Source organism: Portunus trituberculatus, chromosome 24, assembly GCF_017591435.1.
Source record: "Portunus trituberculatus isolate SZX2019 chromosome 24, ASM1759143v1, whole genome shotgun sequence".
Taxonomy (NCBI): domain Eukaryota; kingdom Metazoa; phylum Arthropoda; class Malacostraca; order Decapoda; family Portunidae; genus Portunus; species Portunus trituberculatus.
Genome location: NC_059278.1, coordinates 3284644 through 3304643, shown reverse-complemented (window position 1 = coordinate 3304643; position 20000 = coordinate 3284644). Strand labels below are relative to the sequence as shown.

The 20000-nt window shown below is 45.5% G+C and overlaps 1 protein-coding gene across 5 annotated transcripts in view; it reads left to right on the top strand.

Annotated features, from left to right (window-relative positions):
* The window catches only part of LOC123508326 (serine-rich adhesin for platelets-like), a 303730-nt gene that overhangs the window by 95708 nt on the left and 188022 nt on the right, over positions 1–20000 (top strand). The window contains exons 1-2 of one of the 5 annotated variants that reach the window (XM_045261938.1): positions 10290–10508; positions 18224–19693. The exons of 2 other annotated variants lie outside the window; for them this stretch is intronic. In XM_045261938.1, coding sequence (XP_045117873.1) covers positions 18639–19693 — 1055 coding nt within the window. In that variant the 5' untranslated portion in view covers positions 10290–10508; positions 18224–18638. Of the gene's footprint in view, positions 1–10289; positions 10535–18223; positions 19715–20000 lie in introns of those variants that run through there. 2 more of the 5 variants (XM_045261936.1, XM_045261937.1) reach the window with 2 other exon arrangements.

Genomic DNA, 20000 nt, shown 5'->3' with positions numbered 1-20000 from the left:
GAGAAGGGAGAAGGGAGAAGGGAGTGGTGGTGGCTTTAGGTACGAAAAATAAAACCAACCCAGTGTTTTTTTTAGTTGGAAAGACAAACTCGTTACATGACTAAGTGGGAAAGGTAAGGTGAGGGAGGGGCGGACTGGACAAATATAGGTAAGTGTGATTAATTAGTTAAATATCCCAGGTGAGAGAGAGAGAGAGAGAGAGAGAGAGAGAGAGAGAGAGAGAGAGAGAGAGAGAGAGATGCAGAATATTCCAGTGTTTGTGCATTTAATAACCAATAATTGCGTATATATTCAGTTTTTATCAGGTTTTCATTTATTTTTCCTGCTTGCTTCCACGGTTTCCAGTCACGCGGGAAAGGCTGTGTCAAGGCTGGCCGAGGAAAGTCGAGGGAGAGAGTGCATGGGCGAGGCTGGATCGCAGTAATGGGCTGCACTTTTCATTACCACTGCCTTTTTTAACCTCTTCATTACTGACACGCATTTTTACCTTGATGGGTGTGACTAGACGATTTTATTGATATTAGGAAGGATCTATAGAGGTCAGAAGATTAATGGCCACAGTCTTCACTCTTTTAATCCCCTACATAAGTTTCTGAAGTTGTGTAAAATCGCCATATAGTAACCAGAATGAATATGGAAACACGACATGGTACTGAAGGGGTTAAGTGTGTTTTTGTGTTCTGGGAGTGTTTCAGGGAGCTGTTTGTGAGGTGGAAAGTGTTACCAGGTTTAAAAGTTATGGTGGCTGTGTTTATTAGTGTTTTTTTGTGTTGCTATTACTGTTTTTGTTATGGTTCCAACACCACCACCACCACCACCACAAATACAGATAACAACACCAACACTTCCTGAACCACCACCCCACCCCCTCATCACCACAGCACCACTCTCTAACCAACTAATAAAAAAAAGACACCAAGGAACATCACTGAACGAGGAGCACAAGATTGGCACCAGGATATCCAGTAGCAACAGGGAACAGCGTCACAACAATCCATGGCTTCAATCGAATCAGCGAGACCGAACTAATGAACCTGAGTCTTTTGTTCCGGGTGCGAGGTCCATATAGAGCTGGCCAAACACACAGCAGGAGCGCCGAGACCCGTGGAAAGTCATGCCCGTGGAGGTCTTCGTGGTACGGGAGGGAGGGAAGGAAGGTGGAAGGGGAGTGGAAAGGGGGGGAGGGTAGATGGAAGGTAAGCTTAATTCCTCCCCACATCTCCCCCTCCCAACCCTTCCAACCGCTCCTCCCACACGCCTCTTCCTCCTCCTCCTCCTCCTCCTCCTCCTCCTCCTCCTCCTCCTCCTCCTCCTCCTCTCCATCCTTTATGCATATACTAGCCTCCTCCATCCTTCTCTCCCATGTTCTCCTTTTCCTTCTCTTCTACTGTCTCTTCTCTCTTTTCTCTTTTTTATCCTCTTCTACGTTCTATTCTCTCATATCGCGTTTTTCTTCATTTACCCAGAGAGAGAGAGAGAGAGAGAGAGAGAGAGAGAGAGAGAGACAGAATACTCACACGACTTTGTAAACATACGCAAGTTAGAGAGACGTGAAAGAAACGGAAAGAAAGAAAGGAAGACTGGAGGAAAGAGGAGAGAATGGGGAGTAGGTCAGCGGAATCGAGGGAGAGAAAGAGGGAGGAGGAGGAGGAGGAGGAAGGAAGGGTGGTAAAAAAAAAAAACGGGAGGGGCATTCTGAAGGGGAGGGAGGAGGGAGATGGGGATGGGGATGGGATGGGAGGCGAGTGAAAGTAGTCTAGTGCCATCTCCACCCTTCGTCAGTGGCCAGGTGCCCCGTCACGACCCTGCACCACCACCACCACCACCACCATCACAAAGGTCCGTATTCAAAAACGCGTTGCTCTCTCACCATGACTATTTTCCAAGGCCACAGAGATGATTAGCGGGGTTTACAAGAGTGTTTCTCCAGGTAATAATGTAGAAATCTTGTCACTCTGCCTCTAGAACCGTAAAAACACCTTAAAAACTCGTGTCAGTTGAAAACACCCTCTTCAAACGCTTTATTCTCTCACCACAACTATTTCCAATTCTACAGAGATAATTAGCTGGGTTTTCGAGAGTATTTCACCAGTTCATAATATAGAAATCGTGTCACTGCATCTAGAACCGTAAAAAAAACCCGTAAAACATCTTTAAAAACGCTATTTTCTCTCACTACGACTATTTTCCAAGGCCACAGAAATGAGCAGCGGGGTTTTCAAGAGTGTTTCTCCAATTAATAATATAGAAATCTTATCACTCTGCCTCTAGAACCGTAAAAAACACCCTAAAAAAACTCGTGTCAATTGAAATAAACCCTTTTGAAATAGTATAGGTGAAGCGCAGAGGTGTGAGAATACGAGGCAAGAATGAGGGACAGACAGCATGGTGTGGCTGAGTAAGGGTATGTAAGGGTGTTGCGAGGTATGCGGGGTAGTGGGCAAAGGGCGAGGTTGTCGGGAAGGGCAGGGAGATGTTGGGCGTCGGAGAGGAAGGGCGCGGGCGGGCCGGGGACGATCTCTGGCCAAGGGCGCCGCGTGAAGGGAGGAGACAGAAAGAGCGAGAGAAGGGCGTGAAGACTACTGAGGCTGAACGGTGTGTGTGTGTGTGTGTGTGTGTGTGTGTGTGTGTGTGTGTGTGTGTGTGTGTGTGTGTGTGTGTGTTCTTTGTGTTCGTGTGAAGGTGGTTTTGCTTGTTTCGTTTTTTTTTTTTTTTTTTTTGGGGGGTTCTCTGAAGATTTTTGTGTGGGTTGATTTGTGTTGTTGTTGTTGTTGTTGTTGTTGTTGTTGTTGTTGTTGTTGATGTTTTTGTTACTTTTTATCTTTTTTTCTTCATGACTTTTCTTCTTTTTATTATTATTATTATTCATCATCATCATCATCATCATCATCATCATCATCATCATCATCATCATTATTGCTATTGTTATTTTTACCACTACCACCATCTCTCTCTCTCTCTCTCTCTCTCTCTCTCTCTCTCTCTCTCTCTCTCTCTCTCTCTCTCTCTCTCTCTCTCTCTCTCTCTCTCTCTCTCTCTCTCTCTCTCTCTCTCTCTCTCTCTCTCTCTCTCTCTCTCTCTCTCTCTCTCTCTCTCTCTCTCCCAGTAGTCTTTCATTCCCTTCAGAGTGCATCTAATTAATCACGGTACCTCTCTCTCTTTTCAGGTGTGTAGAGTGCAACACATCGCAGGTTTGATGGAGATGCGGACAGGTTTGTTTGTGTGTGGCCTGCATGTGTGGCCTCAGCTGTTTTTATTTTTATTTTTATTTTTTTTTTTTTTACGCAAGAGCGGAGAATGAACAAGGGAAAAAAAAAAGTAAAAATAAGGCCCATTGGATTGCCATTTCCCTTTGAGTTATTAAGAGTTATCCAAAAGTAATGAACAAATGTCTTGATACCTCCCTCTTAAAAGAAGTCAAGTTATAGGAAGATGTTTGTGTGTGTGCGTGTGCGTGTGTGCGTGTGCGTGTCACAAAAAAAAAAAAAAACGGAATTCTCATTAAAAATAATTAGAATGCGAGATTTGGGTTCAATATTTTTTTTTATATATTTTCTTTCGTTTCGTGTCGTTTCGTTTTTTTTTTTTTTTTTTCATGAGGTGGACGAGAACACGAGGAGAAAGGAGACTCGCCACAAAGAATTGACAAGAAGAAAAGGAAGGAAATATTTACCCCGGCACCAAATGTCAAGGATTTTTGCATTTTCCGCTTGGATTCTCAAGAACGCTTCGGATTGTTTCGGATTTACATACAGCCCGAAGTGAAGGGGAGAAAAAACTCTTTCTTTTAATAGGCTTTTGTGTATCTGTGACCGGGGCCATTATCTCTCTCTCTCTCTCTCTCTCTCTCTCTCTCTCTCTCTCTCTCTCTCTCTCTCTCTCTCTCTCTCTCTCTCTCTCTCACAAATTGCTTCCTTTTTTTTTTTTTTTTTCTTTCTTTCTTTCTTTCTTTCTTTCTTTCTTTCTTTCTTTCTTTCTTTCTTCCTTCCTTCTTCCTCTTATGTTTACCTATCTATCTATCTATCTATCTATCTATCTATCTATCTATCTATCTATCTATCTATATGCCTGCCCGTCTACCTGTTTTTCTATTTCACCCACCTACCCTGACACACACACACACACACACACACACACACACACACACACACACACACACACACACACACACACACACACACACACACACACACACACACACACACACCCCATGCATGACAGAGGACATTATGACTTCCAACTTTCTCTTTAACTCGCCTGAAATAATCTCGGGTCCCTTGAGTCTCACCTTGGCTCACTTGGCTTCCGCGGGTCACCTTGGGTCACCTGTGTCCACCTGAGCCACCTTGGGTCTGTGGAGTTTACCTGTAGGGTTTACCTGTGGCCGTGGTGCGCGACGGAGATTAATTAAAGGAAGTGCTGCGCTTGTCACATTCAAGTTTGGTAATTTTTAAGCTTCCAAGGAGATTGAAATGGTGTGGGGAAGAGTAATGAAGGTAAAAGTTAAAGATCCGTGTGGTTTTTGACGGTTGTGTTTTTAGTTTCTTGTACAGGGAATATACAGTTGTTGTAGTGTTAGGTAAATGAAGAAAGAAAGTACCTGCGAGTTTGTATGAGTTGAGTCCATTACATTTCAGGCTCCAAGGATGTGTGTTCTTATATTATGGAACCAAAATAAATACTGCAAGATAGACGAAAGTTGAATATACTAATGAAACCTCACCTAACCCAATTCAACCTAAATTAACCTAGCTAAACTTAACACCTAACCCAATTCAACTAAACCTACCCTAACCTAGCTAAATTTAGCCTGACCTAACCCAATTTAACCTAAACTAACCTAACCTGACCCAACCTGACTCGACCTAACCTAACTCAATTTAACGTAACCTAATCTAACGTCTCGTATATATGTGTGTCTGCTTTCGTGAATCGTGCATTGCTTTCTTTCACTTCAATATTCATGGGAAGCTAACCGGATGTAATAACCTTAATGGAAGTAAAAGATAAGAAGATGCATTTGTATGTGTTTGTGATTGATGGTAGTGACTTTCGTGCATCCAAGATTCATGCAAGATTCAACGGACCTGATAACCTTGATTGAGGTGAAGCACAAGACTGTCTTTGTGATTCCGATAGAGTTTTGACCTGACATTGGCTGGGACACTTAGACAAAACGAACCTTGAGTCAGCATTGATTAAACACTAAATTTACGCAAGGATCTTTGTTGCTGCTTATAAAAGGAGCTGGACATTTGCATAATAAGACACGTCACCACTACCAAAGGCATTAATGTGGGTAGAGAACATTCCTGCTAACATTATACTCCTTCAAACAAACTCCTTCACAGACAAAAAGGTGGAGATGAAAGTTGTGGGGTTCTTGTGATTATAATTTCTTTAATGACCTTCTCTGTCTTTTGGGAAAATAGCACTACCCGGCCTGGAACGTAACCTGAAATCCTGGAACATCGTTAACTCACTGGAGGAACATCGTAGAGACTAAACGAAAAGCATGTAATAGCAATAAACCTCAAGAGTTCATGGTAAAAGTGACTCCAGAACAGAACCGGGATGCGTTTTCTTTGAGGAGGCAATATAGCAAGCAAGGAGAGGAGAGATAGCAAGTAAGTAGGAACGTCAGTGTAGCCAGATAAGGCGGTGACCTCTCGAAAAGAACGCAGCGCACTCCATCCACTCTTAATCTCTTCAGTACCAGGACGCGTTTTTCATATTCATTCTGCCTGCTATATGGTGATTTTATACAGCTTCAGGAACTCATGTGAGGGATGAAAATAGTGAAGACTGTAGCCATTAATCTCCTGACCTCCATAGACTCTTCCTGATGCAAACAAAATCGTCTAATTGTACCCAAAACACATGATAAAAATGCGTCTCAGTACTGGAGGGGTTAATCTCTTCAGTACCAGGACGTGTTTCCATATTCATTCTTCTTACTATTTGGTGATTTCATACAGCTTCAGAAACTCATGGTGGGGATTAGAAATAGTGAAGATTCTGGCCATTGATCTTCTGACGTACATAGACACCCAAAAATCAAGGTAAAAATGCGTCTCAGTACTGGAAGGGTCAAGACCACTCCTCTTTGAACCAGTTTTGATGTTTGGAATCGATTTGGAAACCTGTTCACTCCCGGTTCAGCACAAGATTAATGAGTCTGATGAGGTTTAGTTAGAAGACGAGTCAACCTGTGGCCATCAGTGACTCGCTTGTATTATGAGTGAGGGCCGCGATGTGATGGATGATGATAATAATGATGGTGGTGATGGTGGCGGTGGCTCTCGTCCCGCCCTCCTCCCTCAGCAGGCGTGTTTGGAATGCTGCTGCCTAAGAATTAATGAGTTGTGTTGGAGTTTATGAATGTTTGTTTTTTTGTGGCCCTTGTGTATGGATTGTTTGATGAGAGAGAGAGAGAGAGAGAGAGAGAGAGAGAGTAAAGATGTTTGGTGTGATTTACTAAAATGACATCTGGCTGAATGTAAAAAAAAAATTGCTCTCTCTCTCTCTCTCTCTCTCTCTCTCTCTCTCTCTCTCTCTCTCTCTCTCTCTCAGCCCTATTTTTTTCCTTCCTTCCTTCTATCTGTTCTTCCTTCTTTCTATCTGTCCTTCCTTCCTTCTATCTGTCCTTCCTTCCTTCCTTCCTTCCATCCTTCCTTCCTTCCTTCCTTCCTTCCTTCCTTTCCTCCCTCTCTTCCTCCCTTCCTCCCTCCCTCCCTCCTTTCTTTCTTTCTTTCTTTCTTTATGTTATGTCTGCCTGTCTATTTATCCGTCAGTCAGCCTCTCACCCTCCAACACACACACACACACACACACACACACACACACACACACACACACACACACACACGGGCCATAAAACACAAACAGGAATGCTTTATTGAACGGACCTCTTACGAACGTCTCTCATCCCGTATTAGGAAAGAGTGGCGGCGAGGGGGGGGGTGGAGGTGGAGGGGGGGAAGGATGGATGGAGGGAAGAAGTGGACGGGAAGGAGGAAAGGAGGGAAGTGAGGCGAGGAGAGAGAGAGAGAGAGAGAGAGAGAGAGAGAGAGAGAGTATAAGCAAACTTCTCTCACAACACCCTCGACCTGATAATTCTCTCTCTCTCTCTCTCTCTCTCTCTCTCTCTCTCTCTCTCTCTCTCTCTCTCTCTCTCTCTCGTTCAACACCGTACATTAAAATTCACAACAAACACAAGCTTCCATAACAAAACCACGTGTATTTGGAGCTAATTATGTATGCAAATCTATATAATAAAGGTGAGCTCTTTAGTTTTATTACCTCCTTGAAGACTAAGATCACCATTCTTTGTCTTGTCTGTTTATTGTCTCACTTGCCTGTTAAAAAAAAAAGAGATTATATACATTATTGATTCGAAACTCCCTCGTGATTTAAGTACTGACATTGAATACTTTTTAAGCTTCCATGGAGACTGAAATGGTGTGTGAAGAGTGATGAAGGAAATAATTTAAGATCTTTATGGAGGTAGAGTATAAATGGCCACAGTCATCACTAAGATTTGTGTACGATTAGACCATTTTATTGACATTAGGAAGAGTCTATGGAGGTCAGAGTATAAATGGCCACACTCTTTTCTATTTGAATCCCCCACGTAACTTTCTGAAGCTGCATACAAATCACCAAATAGTAAGCAGAATGAATATGGAAATGTGTCATGGTACTGAAGGGGTTAAGGATACATTGCAGGTCACACGTTACTTTACCTGGTCTTGACATCCTCACCACCACCACCACCACCACCACTTCTGCCTCTACCCTTAGTCCTTCCTTTTCTCTGTTCCCTCCTGACCTTCATTCTCACCCAATTCCTCTCCGACACCTCTTCCTCAATGCCCTGTCCGTCTGTACGGCGCCTGAGAGAGAGAGAGAGAGAGAGAGAGAGAGAGAGGGGGAGGATGGCAGTAAGGGGAACATGTAGGTGCCTGAACGTACGTACGTACGTGTGTGTGTGTGTGTGTGTGTGTGTGTGTGTGTGTGTGTGTGTGTGTGTGTGTGTGTGTCCGCCTCCTTCATGTCCGGGATACGTCTCGCCCCACTCAACGAGGCGCCCTGCAACTGGCACCCACTTCTCCTCCTCCTCCTCCTCCTCCTCCTCCTCCTCCTCCTCCTCCTCCTTCTTTCTCACCATCGTCCTCCTCCTCCTCCTCCGTCATTCTCTAGGTTAATAACAAACAGCACACACACAGAGAGAGAGTGAGAGAGAGAGAGAGAGAGAGAGAGAGAGAGAGAGAGAGAGAGAGAGAGATTCTTTAGCCTCATTTTTTCTTTTTCTTACTTCATTTCTCCTTCTCTATTTCCTTTCATATTCCCATTTCTCTCGTCGTTTCCTCCTTCCTTTCCTCCCTCTTACTTTTCCTTTTCCTTCTTCCCCTTCCTCCTTCCTCCTTCCTTTTCTTTCCCTTTCTGCTTATTGCATTGTTTTCCTCCACTTCTCTATTGTTTTTCCTTCTCTCTCATTCTTGCCTACTTTCCTGGAATTGGGTAACGTGTAATCTTGTTTGTCAGCGTCATAATCTCTCTCTCTCTCTCTCTCTCTCTCTCTCTCTCTCTCTCTCTCTCTCTCTCTCTCTCTCTCTCTCTCTCTCTCTCTCTCTCTCATTTTCCGCTTGGATTTCATTAGTTCTTTGTATTAATTTTATTTCTGCCTTTTGTATTCTCTTCTTTGTCTCTGTCTGTCTGTCTGTCTGTATGTCTTTGTTAGTCTCTGTATGTCTGTCTGTCTATCTATCTGTCTGTCTGTCTGTCTGACCGTTTGTTCATCTGTTTATTGACGTTTTTGTCTGTCTTTCTGTCCGTCTGTCTGTCTGTCTGTCAATCAATCAATCTATCTATCTATCTATTTATCGATCTATCTGTCTATCTATCTATCTATTATTTGTTTATTTTATGCCTGTATATCCATCTAGGTGAATTTCCCCCTCTCTCTCTCTCTCTCTCTCTCTCTCTCTCTCTCTCTCTCTCTCTCTCTCTCTGGTATTTTGTCATCGGGCGTCGCTAATGAAGGCGCGATACGTGATACATGTTACGCAAGGTCAGTCTCAATCTTGCCTCGCGTATCACTTTGTTTGCTTCATTTGCAGCAGGAATGTACCGTATCATCGTCTGCTTGTAGCCTTTATTTATTGACTCTCTCTCTCTCTCTCTCTCTCTCTCTCTCTCTCTCTCTCTCTCTCTCTCTCTCTCTCTCTCTCTCTCTCTCTCTCTCTCGTCTTATCCTTGTTCATCATCATCATCTGGTTCTTGTTTTTCTTCTTGTACTTCTTCTTCTTCTTCTTCTTCTTCTTCTTCTTCTTCTTCTTCTTCTTCTTCTTTATCACAGTTTTTTTTCCGTTCAGTTTCGTTATTTTTTTTTCTTTTTGTCTGCATTTTATTTTTTCGTGTATTTTTTCCTCGCTTTTCTTTCTTTTCCCAGCATTTCACTTCGTATCAGTCTTTGCTTTGATTTATTTTCCTCTTGGTTCTTCTTTCTTTCTTTTTTTCGGTTCCGTTTATGGTTAAGTCAGCGCCTTTATTTATTTATTCCCTTTCTCTTTCGTCCCTTTCTGTAAACCTTAGAGCTCGTTTTGTGCAGCATCGTGAGACTTATGGCAGTGGTTTAGTATTACTGTATATGTGTGTGCAGTGCAGCCTCTCCCTCCTCCTCTCTTTCCCTTAATCTGAAACGCTCTGCTCTCTCACCATCACTGCTTTCTGAAGGCTCCAGTTGAAGATACTCGTGTTTTTAAGAGTATTTTTATGGTTCTGGTGATAGATTGACAAGATTTCCAGTTTGTTAAAAGGAGAAACTGTCTTGAAAACCGGGCTAGTTGTTTCTGTGGCCTTGGAAAATCGTCGCAGTGAGAAGGGAAGGTGTTTCTGAATACGGAGCTCTCTCTCTCTCTCTCTCTCTCTCTCTCTCTCTCTCTCTCTCTCTCTCTCTCTCTCTCTCTCTCTCTCTCTCTCTCTAGTTTATTTTTATTTTGCTTTTTTCTGTGTTGTACTTGTTTCCTTCTCTTCTCTTCTCTTTCTTCTCTTCTCTTCTCTTCTCTTCTCTTCTCTTCTCTTCTTCCTCCCTTCCCTTCCCTTCCCTTCCCTTCCCTCCTCTCCTCTCCTCCTCTCCTCTCCTCTCCTCTCCTCTCCTCTCTCTCCTCCTCTCTCTCTCTCTCTCTCTCTCTCTCTCTCTCTCTCTCTCTCTCTCTCTCTCTCCATGCTTGGTTGACTCTCACTCGTCCCGCAGTCCGCCTCTTGTGCCCGCCTTGCTTCTCTCCCACCAGTCTCAGTTAGTGCCCAGCGCCCAGACCGTTCACTAGTCTACCCCCAACCACGCGCTGCCCCTCCCTCGCCCCGACACACCTCCCTCCCTCACTCATACCTGTGTCCACCATCCTCGCCGCTGCTGCTCGAGTACTGGCCGAGGAGGAACCGTGGAGTGACTTGAGGGAGTGTGGTTGTGTGCTAATGAAAAGAAAGCGGAGGAGGAAAAAAGTGTATGGATTCTGGAGTTCTGTTGTTGGTTGGTTGGTGTGCTTCCTCTCGTGGTGTTTTTAGTGACGAGTGCGTGGGTGTAGCAGTGGTTGCAGTTACCGGTGTTGTGTTTTTTTCTCTCCTGTGGTTTGGAAAAAGGAAAGAGGGAAAACTGTTGGTGATTTTGATTGATTTATTGATTTTTTTTTAACGTACTTGGTGACCGAAAGGAAAGGAAAGGAAAAATAAGGGAATTGTGATGGTGAAGTGCACGTGTGTGACTTTTTCGTGTTTTGGTGTTGATATTGACGGTGGTGGTGTTGTTGTTGATTGGTGATTTGGTGTTGTTTTGGTGTTACGAACTGCAAATATGGAAGGAAGAGGTGTGTGTGTGTGTGTGTGTGTGTGTGTGTGTGTGTGTGTGTGTGTGTGTGTGTGTGTGTGTGTGTGTGTGTGTGTGTGTGTGTGTGTGTGTGTGTGCGCGTGTGTGTGTGTGTGTGTGTGTGTGTGTGTGTGTGTGTGTATCAGGGGATGAAAATGAAAGGTAAACACAACAAACACTGGGAAGTTAGTGAAACCCTTACAACTCACCTCTCTCATTCTCTCTCTCTCTCTCTCTCTCTCTCTCTGGTAAAAGAAACAGTGAAGCATAGAAGGCTGGGACAAGGAGGGCTGAGGGGAGAAGTACTGGGGGGAGGGAGAGACTAGTGTTGGGGGGGGTGAGGGTGTGACGCGGGCGCCTGGGGGAGAAATCTGGTTGGTGCAAGTGACATATCGAAGCTCCCGGCCGACCCCTGGTGTGGGTGGACCCGCCACGCCCACCTCCATGACCACCACCCTCTCCTTACCTGACCCACGCCTACTCTTACTCTTACCTGCCTCTTACACACACACACACACACACACACACACACACACACACACACACACACACACACACACACACCTGCACTCTCATACCAGTCCACGCCGTCTCCATTATATTCAGAGGGTATGTCGCCCGCGCCCATACCAACACCTGCCCCCACAAATGTACTGCACACCTTTTTGTTTGTCGTGTGTGTGTGTGTGTGTGTGTGTGTGTGTGTGTGTGTGTGTGTGTGTGTGTGTGTGTGTGGTGAAGCCTTTGAAGAGAGAGGGAGACATGTGTTGTACCCGTATTTCAGGCTTTCCACTACCTGTTTTACGTGTGCGTGTGGACAGAGAGAGAGAGAGAGAGAGAGAGAGAGAGAGAGAGAGAGAGAGAGAGAGAGAAAGAATGTTTAACTGACGTAAACATTCTCGAAAGAAGTTGATCTGTGTGAAGTGAAATTATGACTCACACACACACACACACACACACACACACACACACACACACACACACACACACACACACACACACACACACACACACACACACACACACAGGAGCGGCTTTTTCCGATGCACTTCCTTACTCAATGTTATGTAGCTCACTGATAACAGATTCACGAACTTGGGTACCATACGATAAGAAAGTATTTATGCTGACAAAAACTACCGAGAGAGAGAGAGAGAGAGAGAGAGAGAGAGAGAGACTAAACCACGACCATATGCTTCAAGACAGCCCAGAATGAAATAAACAAGACAGAATTGAATGATAGAAAATGAAAATAGATAAATAAAAGACTAAACGAAGCAAAACACGCGGAAAACAATGGATCCAGAGAGAGAGAGAGAGAGAGAGAGAGAGAGAGAGAGAGAGAGAGAATTTTTATAATGAACCAAGGAAAACGAGAGTTCCTCCTTGATTGATGAGGGAAGGACAGGTGTGGTAGGTACAAATCAGGTAGGAACTCGCTCGCTGCCTCCGGGATGTGGCAGGAAAGTGAAGAGCCAAACAAAGGAGAGGAGGAGAAAGTGGTGCTGGCTCTGGCGGTGGTGATGGTGGTGGTGGGGAGAGAGAGAGAGAGAGAGAGAGAGAGAGAGAGAGAGAGAGAGAGAGAGAGATACTTGACTGGTCCTTCTGGCTTGTGCTTTCCTCCTCCTCCTCCTCCTCCTCTTCTTCTGTTTCTCCTCCTCCTCCTCCTCCTCCTCTTCTGCTTCTCCGCCTCCGCCTCGCTATCTTCCTCTCCGTGTTTTCCAGTTCCTTCTTCTCTCCTTTATTTCGTGCTTTCCTTGTTCATATCTTTCTTAATCTTCGTGCTTTCTTCTTCTTCCTCCTCCTCCTCCTCCTCCTCCTCCTCCTCCTCCTCCTCCTCCTCCTCCTCCTCCTCCTTTTCTTTCTCCTCTTTATCTTAATTTTTAAACTTTCTCCTGTTTTATAAATTTTCTTTTTTCTTCAGTTACTTGTTTCCTGAGTATGATCCTCCTCCTCCTCCTCCTGTTTCTTTTCCCTCTCCTCCTCTTACATCTTCGTCCTTGTGGTGATGATGGTGGTAATGGTGGTGCAGATGGTGACGGGCAGGGATGATGGTGGTGGTGGTGATGGTGGTGGTGACTTTGCATATTGACAAGGATAGTGATTGTCTTGGGTTTGGTTTGGTTGTTATTTTAGGTTGGGTTAGGTTAGGCTAGGTTAGATTTGGTTAGGTGGGATAAGGTTAGATAAGATTACACACACACACACACACACACACACACACACACACACACACACACACACACACACACACACACACACACACATTACATCACAGTCAAAGAGGAGAATGACTGGAAGACAACTGTGGTCTAGGAAGTTGAGAGAGGAAGAAGTAGAAGCTGAGTTAGGTTGAGTTAAGGAAGTTGAGGCACAAACATCAGAGGAAAGGTAAAAATATGAGACTTCTTGAATTGGAAGCGATTAAGGAAACTGTGAAAAAGGGAAGGTTAGTTCAGTGTACGTTAAAGAGGAGGTTATACAGGAGAGAAGTGACAAAACTGGATGAAAAGGAAATATTTAAGAAAGTTGAGAAAAAGAGGAAGATTAGATAGACACATCAGGAGCAAAAATGAAGGTAAATAGATGAATAGATAAATGAATCAGATGAAGAGGAGACATTTAAAAAAAGAATAAGTTAAACACAAACAAAAGAGAGAGAAAGAAAACGAAGCACTTGAATAAAACGAAGAAGAAATACGAATAAGATTAAGATAAGGTATACCAGGTTACGTTAGGTGAAAGTTAGGTTAGGTTAGGTTAGGTTAGGTTTGGTTAAACGGAACACTTCAATAAAACAAAAAAGAAATGGGGACAAGACTAAGATAAATTAGGTTAGGTTAAGATAGGTTAGGTGAGCTGAGGTGAGATTAGGTTAGGTTAGGTAACGTGAGGTTGAGATAGATTAGGTTAGGTTACGTAATTTAGGTTAGGTGCGGTGAAGTGAGGTTAGGTTAAGATTAGGTTAGAGTAAGATAGGTGAGGTGAGGTTAGGATAGCTTGGGTCGGGTTAGGATAGGTTAAGACAGGTTAGGTTAGGTGATAATGACAGCCCCATACGTTATCTTGATGGCAGTGGACATGGGCGGGCGGGTAAGGCCGTGGGTGGGTCCGCAGTGTTAAGATCAGGTAATATAATTGCTTTCCGTTATTTGGGCGGCGAGCCATCTGCCGCCAAGGACGCAGGAGGCTCCCCCGCCCCGCCGCGGTGGATGCCTCGCCCTTATACGTGGAGGAGGGACAAAAAACCCAGCGTCCAGAGTGAGAGAGAGAGAGAGAGAGAGAGAGAGAGAGAGAGAGAGAGAGAGAGAGAGAGAGAGAGAGAGAGAGAGGGAGGGAGAGACCTGACAGATAAAAAATATATAAAAAGTAAAGAAATAAATAAAAAGAAAACAGAGAGAGAGAGAGAGAGAGAGAGAGAGAGAGAGAGAGAGAGAGAGAGAGAGAGAGAGAGAGAGAATAATTTGTTTTCCTTTAAGCTTTCATTCTTTTCCTATTACTCTGCTTTTCATCTCCGTCCTTCAGCCTTTTCTTCTTGTCATGTACGTGTGTGTGTGTGTGTGTGTGTGTGTGTGTGTGTGTGTGTGTGTGTGTGTGTGTGTGTGTGTGTGTGTGCTTAGGTAGGTATATATTCATGAATGTATGAGTGTGGGTATGTATGTATGTATGTATGAGAGGAATCCCCAGCAAACGGCCTCGCTCAAGTTACATTCCATCCGTACACATGAGAAGATTCCTGTGTGTGTGTGTGTGTGTGTGTGTGTGTGACATGCAACGTAAACAGACTGACCAGCGGCCACATCACGAACTCATGTCGACACACACACACACACACACACACACACACACACACACACACACACACACACACACAGAGAGAGAGAGAGAGAGAGAGAGAGAGAGAGAGAGAGAGAGAGACTGCTCCAATAATAATTTGATTGGACACCAAAACTATTCGAGCAAAACAAAGTGAAGGATGCAAATGAGGCTTAAATATCACACACACACACACACACACACACACACACACACACACACACACACACACACACACACACACACACACACACACACACACACACACGTACATACATACCAATACACCCACATACGGTTGCATTTATTCTCTCTCTCTCTCTCTCTCTCTCTCTCTCTCTCTCTCTCTCTCTCTCTCTCTCTCTCTCTCTCTCTCTCTCTCTCTCAGACAAGAAGGAAAATGAGTGGCAATAAAATGGTGATAAAATAGTAATTAAAATAGGAAATGGGAGAGAGAGAGAGAGAGAGAGAGAGAGAGAGAGAGAGAGAGAGAGAGAGAGATGATATCATTGTTAACTCTATGAACTCAATGCACCCCCCCTCTCTCTCTCTCTCTCTCTCTCTCTCTCTCTCTCTCTCTCTCTCTCTCTCTCTCTCTCCACGTGCACGGCATCCTCTAGTAAGGGAAGAAAGAAAACGAGAGAGAGAGAGAGAGAGAGAGAGAGAGAGAGAGAGAGAGAGATGGGCCTTCCTTTTCGTCTTTTTCAATCAATATATCTTTTTGTTTTCATTTCTTGGGTACATTTTTCTCCTTTGCTTTTTTTTACTTGTTTTGTTTTATTTTATTTTGTTTTTCTACGTCTTGTTTTGTTTATTTTTTCCTCCTTCAGTGTTTTCTTCTTTGTCTTGTCTTTTTCTTCTTTCCTTTGTGTTTTTATTAGTTTTCTGATGAACACTTGATTCTTAATGGAGTGGAAATTCACACACACACACACACACACACACACACACACACACACACACACACACACACACACACACACACACACACACACACACACACACACACACACACACACACACATCATAATTGTCTTTTTATTCTTTTTATTTTCCCAACAAGTGTGTAAAGAAAGTTTTCTCCCTTCACTTTTCTTTTTGAATATTCTGAATGTAATTTGTAATGTGGAGGAAAAGTTTAAAAGTTAGTAAAAGCAAATTATTTAAAAGATAAGCACTGAGACGAGGATTTTTTGCCAGAGAGAGAGAGAGAGAGAGACTAGGCGTGGAGGGATGACGGAGGTACTTTTCAGCGTAGTCAAGCGTGCAGGTGGAGGGGTGGAGGGAGAGGAGAGAAAGGGAGAGGTGGGGAGAAAGGGAGAAGGGAGAAGGAGAAGGGGAGAGATTATTACAGTAATGGTGACTGGGTGAGGTTAACCCCTTCAGTACCATGACGCTTGATATAATTTCCGCTTACTATTTGGTGATTTTATATATCTAGCTCCAGATACTTATGTTGGGATTGGTAGAATAGTGAAGACTCTTGGCCTGTATTCTGAAACCCTTCTAGGCCGTATCTCCATTATTTCAAGAGGCTCTAGTTGATGCTACGATGGTTTTTAAGGGTGTTTGTACGGTTTCAGTGACAGATTAACAAAAATTCTGTATTATCAACGAGAAAAACACAAATGAAAACCCTGCTAATCATCTCTGTGGTCTTTGAAAACAGTCACGGTGAGGGAGTGAAGTGTTCCTGCATGCGAGTCCTGGACATTAATCTTCTGACGCCCATAGACCCTTCCTAATCTAAATAAGATCTTCCAATCACATCCTAAACTCATTGTAAAAGATGCGTTGTAGTACTGAAGGGGTTGAGTGGCGTGAATGTGGTGGGTAGGTAATGTTGTGGTGGTGGTATGGGGGATGGTAACGGTGTAGTGGTGGTGGTGACTGGAATGGTGACTGTTTTAATGCACGGTGGTGATATGTGTTGGTGGTGAGTGTGGTGGTGAGAGTAGTGACTTATAACGCATCTTACCTTACTTCAAATACAGTTAAATGGTAAAAGAAAGCTGTTTGTAATCCTAGAATGCTGATACGTGACATAATGCTTAGAATATGTACAAAAAAAAAAAAAACACTTAATCTCTTCAGTACTGGGACTCATTTTTACCTTGAGATTTGTGTACCATTTGACCATTTTATTGACATTAGGAAGGGTCTGTGTAGATCAGGAGATTATTGGCCACAGTCGTCACTATTTTAATCCCAACATAACTTTCTGAAGGTGTACAGAATCACAAAATAGTGACCAGAATGAATATGGAAACACGTCATGGTGCTGAAGGGGTTAAATGCATGGTAGTGTGTGTGTGTGTGTGTGTGTGTGTGTGTGTGTGTGTGTGTGTGTGTGTGTGTGTGTGTGTGTGTGTACTGTTAGTCATTGGGAAGTAGGAACACAAAGGAAGAAGCAGCAGCATACTTATTGTCCCTTGAGATGCTAACGTGTAGGAGAAGGGTAAAGGTTCAGGAGGAGGAGGAGGAGGAAAAAGAAGAAGAGGCCTTGAGGAGATAGTACTAGTAGTGATAGTAGTGGTAGACTATAGTGGTGGAAGTGGTAGTGGTAGTGGTGGTGGTGGTGGTGGTAAGGGCGTGCTGCTGTGTGTTAGGGGGAGGGTAGGGCGGGGCGAGGTGGGGGAAGGGTGCAGGTGAAGGTCAGGTGTGCAGAGAGAGAGAGAGAGAGAGAGAGAGAGAGAGAGAGAGAGAGAGAGAGGGGATGAGGAGAGAGAGAGGGTGGCGGGGATAGCCATTAAGTATATGCATTGTTGTAGCTGCCGCCGCCCAGGAGATGTTGGCTACCCACACTAATGCCTCCTCCTCCTCCTCCTCCTCCTCCTCCTCCTCCTCCTCCTCCTCCTCCTCCTCCTCCTCCTCCTCCTCCTCCTCCTCCTCCTCCTCCTCCTCCTCCTCCTCCTCCTCCTCCTCCTCCTCCTCCTCCTCCTGTTCATTTCTTTACCCATCACTTTTCCCTCCCTCTTATTTTCCTCTGTGTTTCTCCCTTTAGCGTTAACCTCACCAAGAATTAACACACTTCCGGCCATCTCTCGGCGATCGGGCTTCTGTTGTTTAGCATACTGTGCCTTTTTCGGAAAGGGGAAAGGGGGAAGTGTGTAGGACGGGAGAGGAAAGGTTGAGAGGAAGGGTTGTGCTATCTCATGTCCCTCCTCTCCTCCCATCTCCTCCTCCATCCCCTTCCTCTTCCTCTTGCCATTCTCCCATCCCTCCCCTCCCCTCCTCCAGCCTCCAGTTGATGCTTGAGGGAGGGACGCGACTGGGAGATGTTGATGGTGATTTATTGTTTGTTTGTGTTGTGTTTGGGCAGTGTTTGTGCAGCTCATAATAGGGTTTTGTGGAGTCACTGTCAGGACATCCTCCTACTCAAGGGTGTGAGTTGTGCGGGGAGTGTATGAATGCTGGTGAGTCGTATCCGTGTTTTGGTTCTCGTGTGGAAAACAATCGCGTTTCACCTTCAGGAAAGTTATTCCGGGAGGTGTCGTGGCTTTCAGATATTTTCTTACCTTTATTCTTCTCCTTTTAAAGCTTTCCGCAGCGCTGTACTTAAGGCCTGGCGCGCCTCGTGTTTGAGGGCACCGCTGGCGATACACGAGTGAATTATTTCTAGTATGAAACTACAAAGAATTTCAACAGACCACACAATTTATGAAGACTGCGGCTGTACATATTGGTCACCTGTGTGTGTTGGTGCCAGCGTAAGGAAATGTGTGAAAAAAAGTGAAAGATCCACACGAGTGAATGACACAATGGAAACAAAGAAATTTCTTGATACATGAGAGAAAGAGAAATAGAGAGAGGAAAAAAGGAGAGCCGTGAGTTACGCTTTTCACTTCACCTGAGACAGGTGACTCGTTAGTGGTGACGCACTGCACCTAATGACTGTAATCAGGGCGTGATTGGCGCCTGTGTGTTCCTCGCTGCCTGCATCAACCGCGCCACGATGCCGCAGAGTCCCATCTCACGCACGGAGGGCGGCTCCGTCTCGGCCATCAAAAATTTCCTGTTCGGCGGCGTACTGGATCCGAGCCGCCCCCACCCTGACGGGAGCGAGGGCGAGGGGCGGCGGATATTCAAGGTCCCGATCCTCAGGTCGCAGGTGTTCCGACCGCAGGTGTTCAAGTCCCAGATCGTGAAGACGAAGGTCCAGCGAGGCTGTGAGTACAAGACCGTGCACGAGATGGACGACAACTTCCCCAACAACCTGAGGTCAGGCTTCAGTCACGCCGCCCCCGCCCACCACCGCACCCACCTCCCCAAGCTCAACAACGTCACCTCTTCCTCCTCCAACCTGCGCTGGCCTGCCGCCGCGCCCCTCAACGTGGAGAGCAAGGAGCTGCCGCAGTACGCGTCCACACCCAACCTCTCCTGTGACCTTCAGGAGACGGGGACTGGCGGGTACAGGGGCGCGGGGGCGACGGGCACGGGCACGCTGCCCAGAAACCTTCACCTCGCCAGGACCCAGAGGTACCTCCCTGCAGTTCTCACCACCGCGCCCCTGCCCTCCTCCTCCTCCTCCTCGTCCTCATCTTGCGCTCACTCCGGGAACACCACGCTGGACTCTGGCTTCCTCTCCGACGCCACGTGGACGGACACGGACAGTCAGTCCCAACAAGAGGCGGGGGCGCCGCCACCTCAGGATGTCCCTGAGTACAGGCGGGGCAGTTGGGACGTGACGCCTTCGGTGCACGGGCCGCAGGTGCCGCCGAGGGGGAACCGCAGGAAAGGGAAACAAGTGAGCAGCGCCATCTTGAAAATAGAGAAAGGACTCTTCGCCACGGCCTCCAAAGACTCCACCTGTGAAAAACCTCCGCGCGGGAGAGACCGGCGGCCCATTGACCCTTCCTCCGCCACCCTGCCCCTGCCCCCTCTGCCATCCTCGCCCCCTCCTTCCGCTCCTCCCCCTACCGATAGTAAGGATGAGGAGAGAGGAGAGGAGGAGACCACGGCTGAATTCAAGACGGCCTCCATCACTCCGGGGGGAACCTTCTTGGCGAGGTGCGTCAAAATACATGACCTGTAAGTATTGACCCCTGACGGAGGCGCAAGGCCGCCGCCCTCCTGAAGGTGAGGCGCTCGTTGCCACTACTTATTATTATCACCATTGTTGTAAGGTGATGCTTGGTTAGCTGAGGAGGCGCAGGAGTGTGTTGATTATATTCTACTCTATTGTCACACCTTGTTCCTTCTTATCGGTATTGTGTTAACATTGGCGTTGGTCAGACTAGTTCCCCCTTTCCCCCAGCTAACGCCACCACGAATCTCAGGCACCACCACCAACAACAACAACAACACAAAAGAAAAA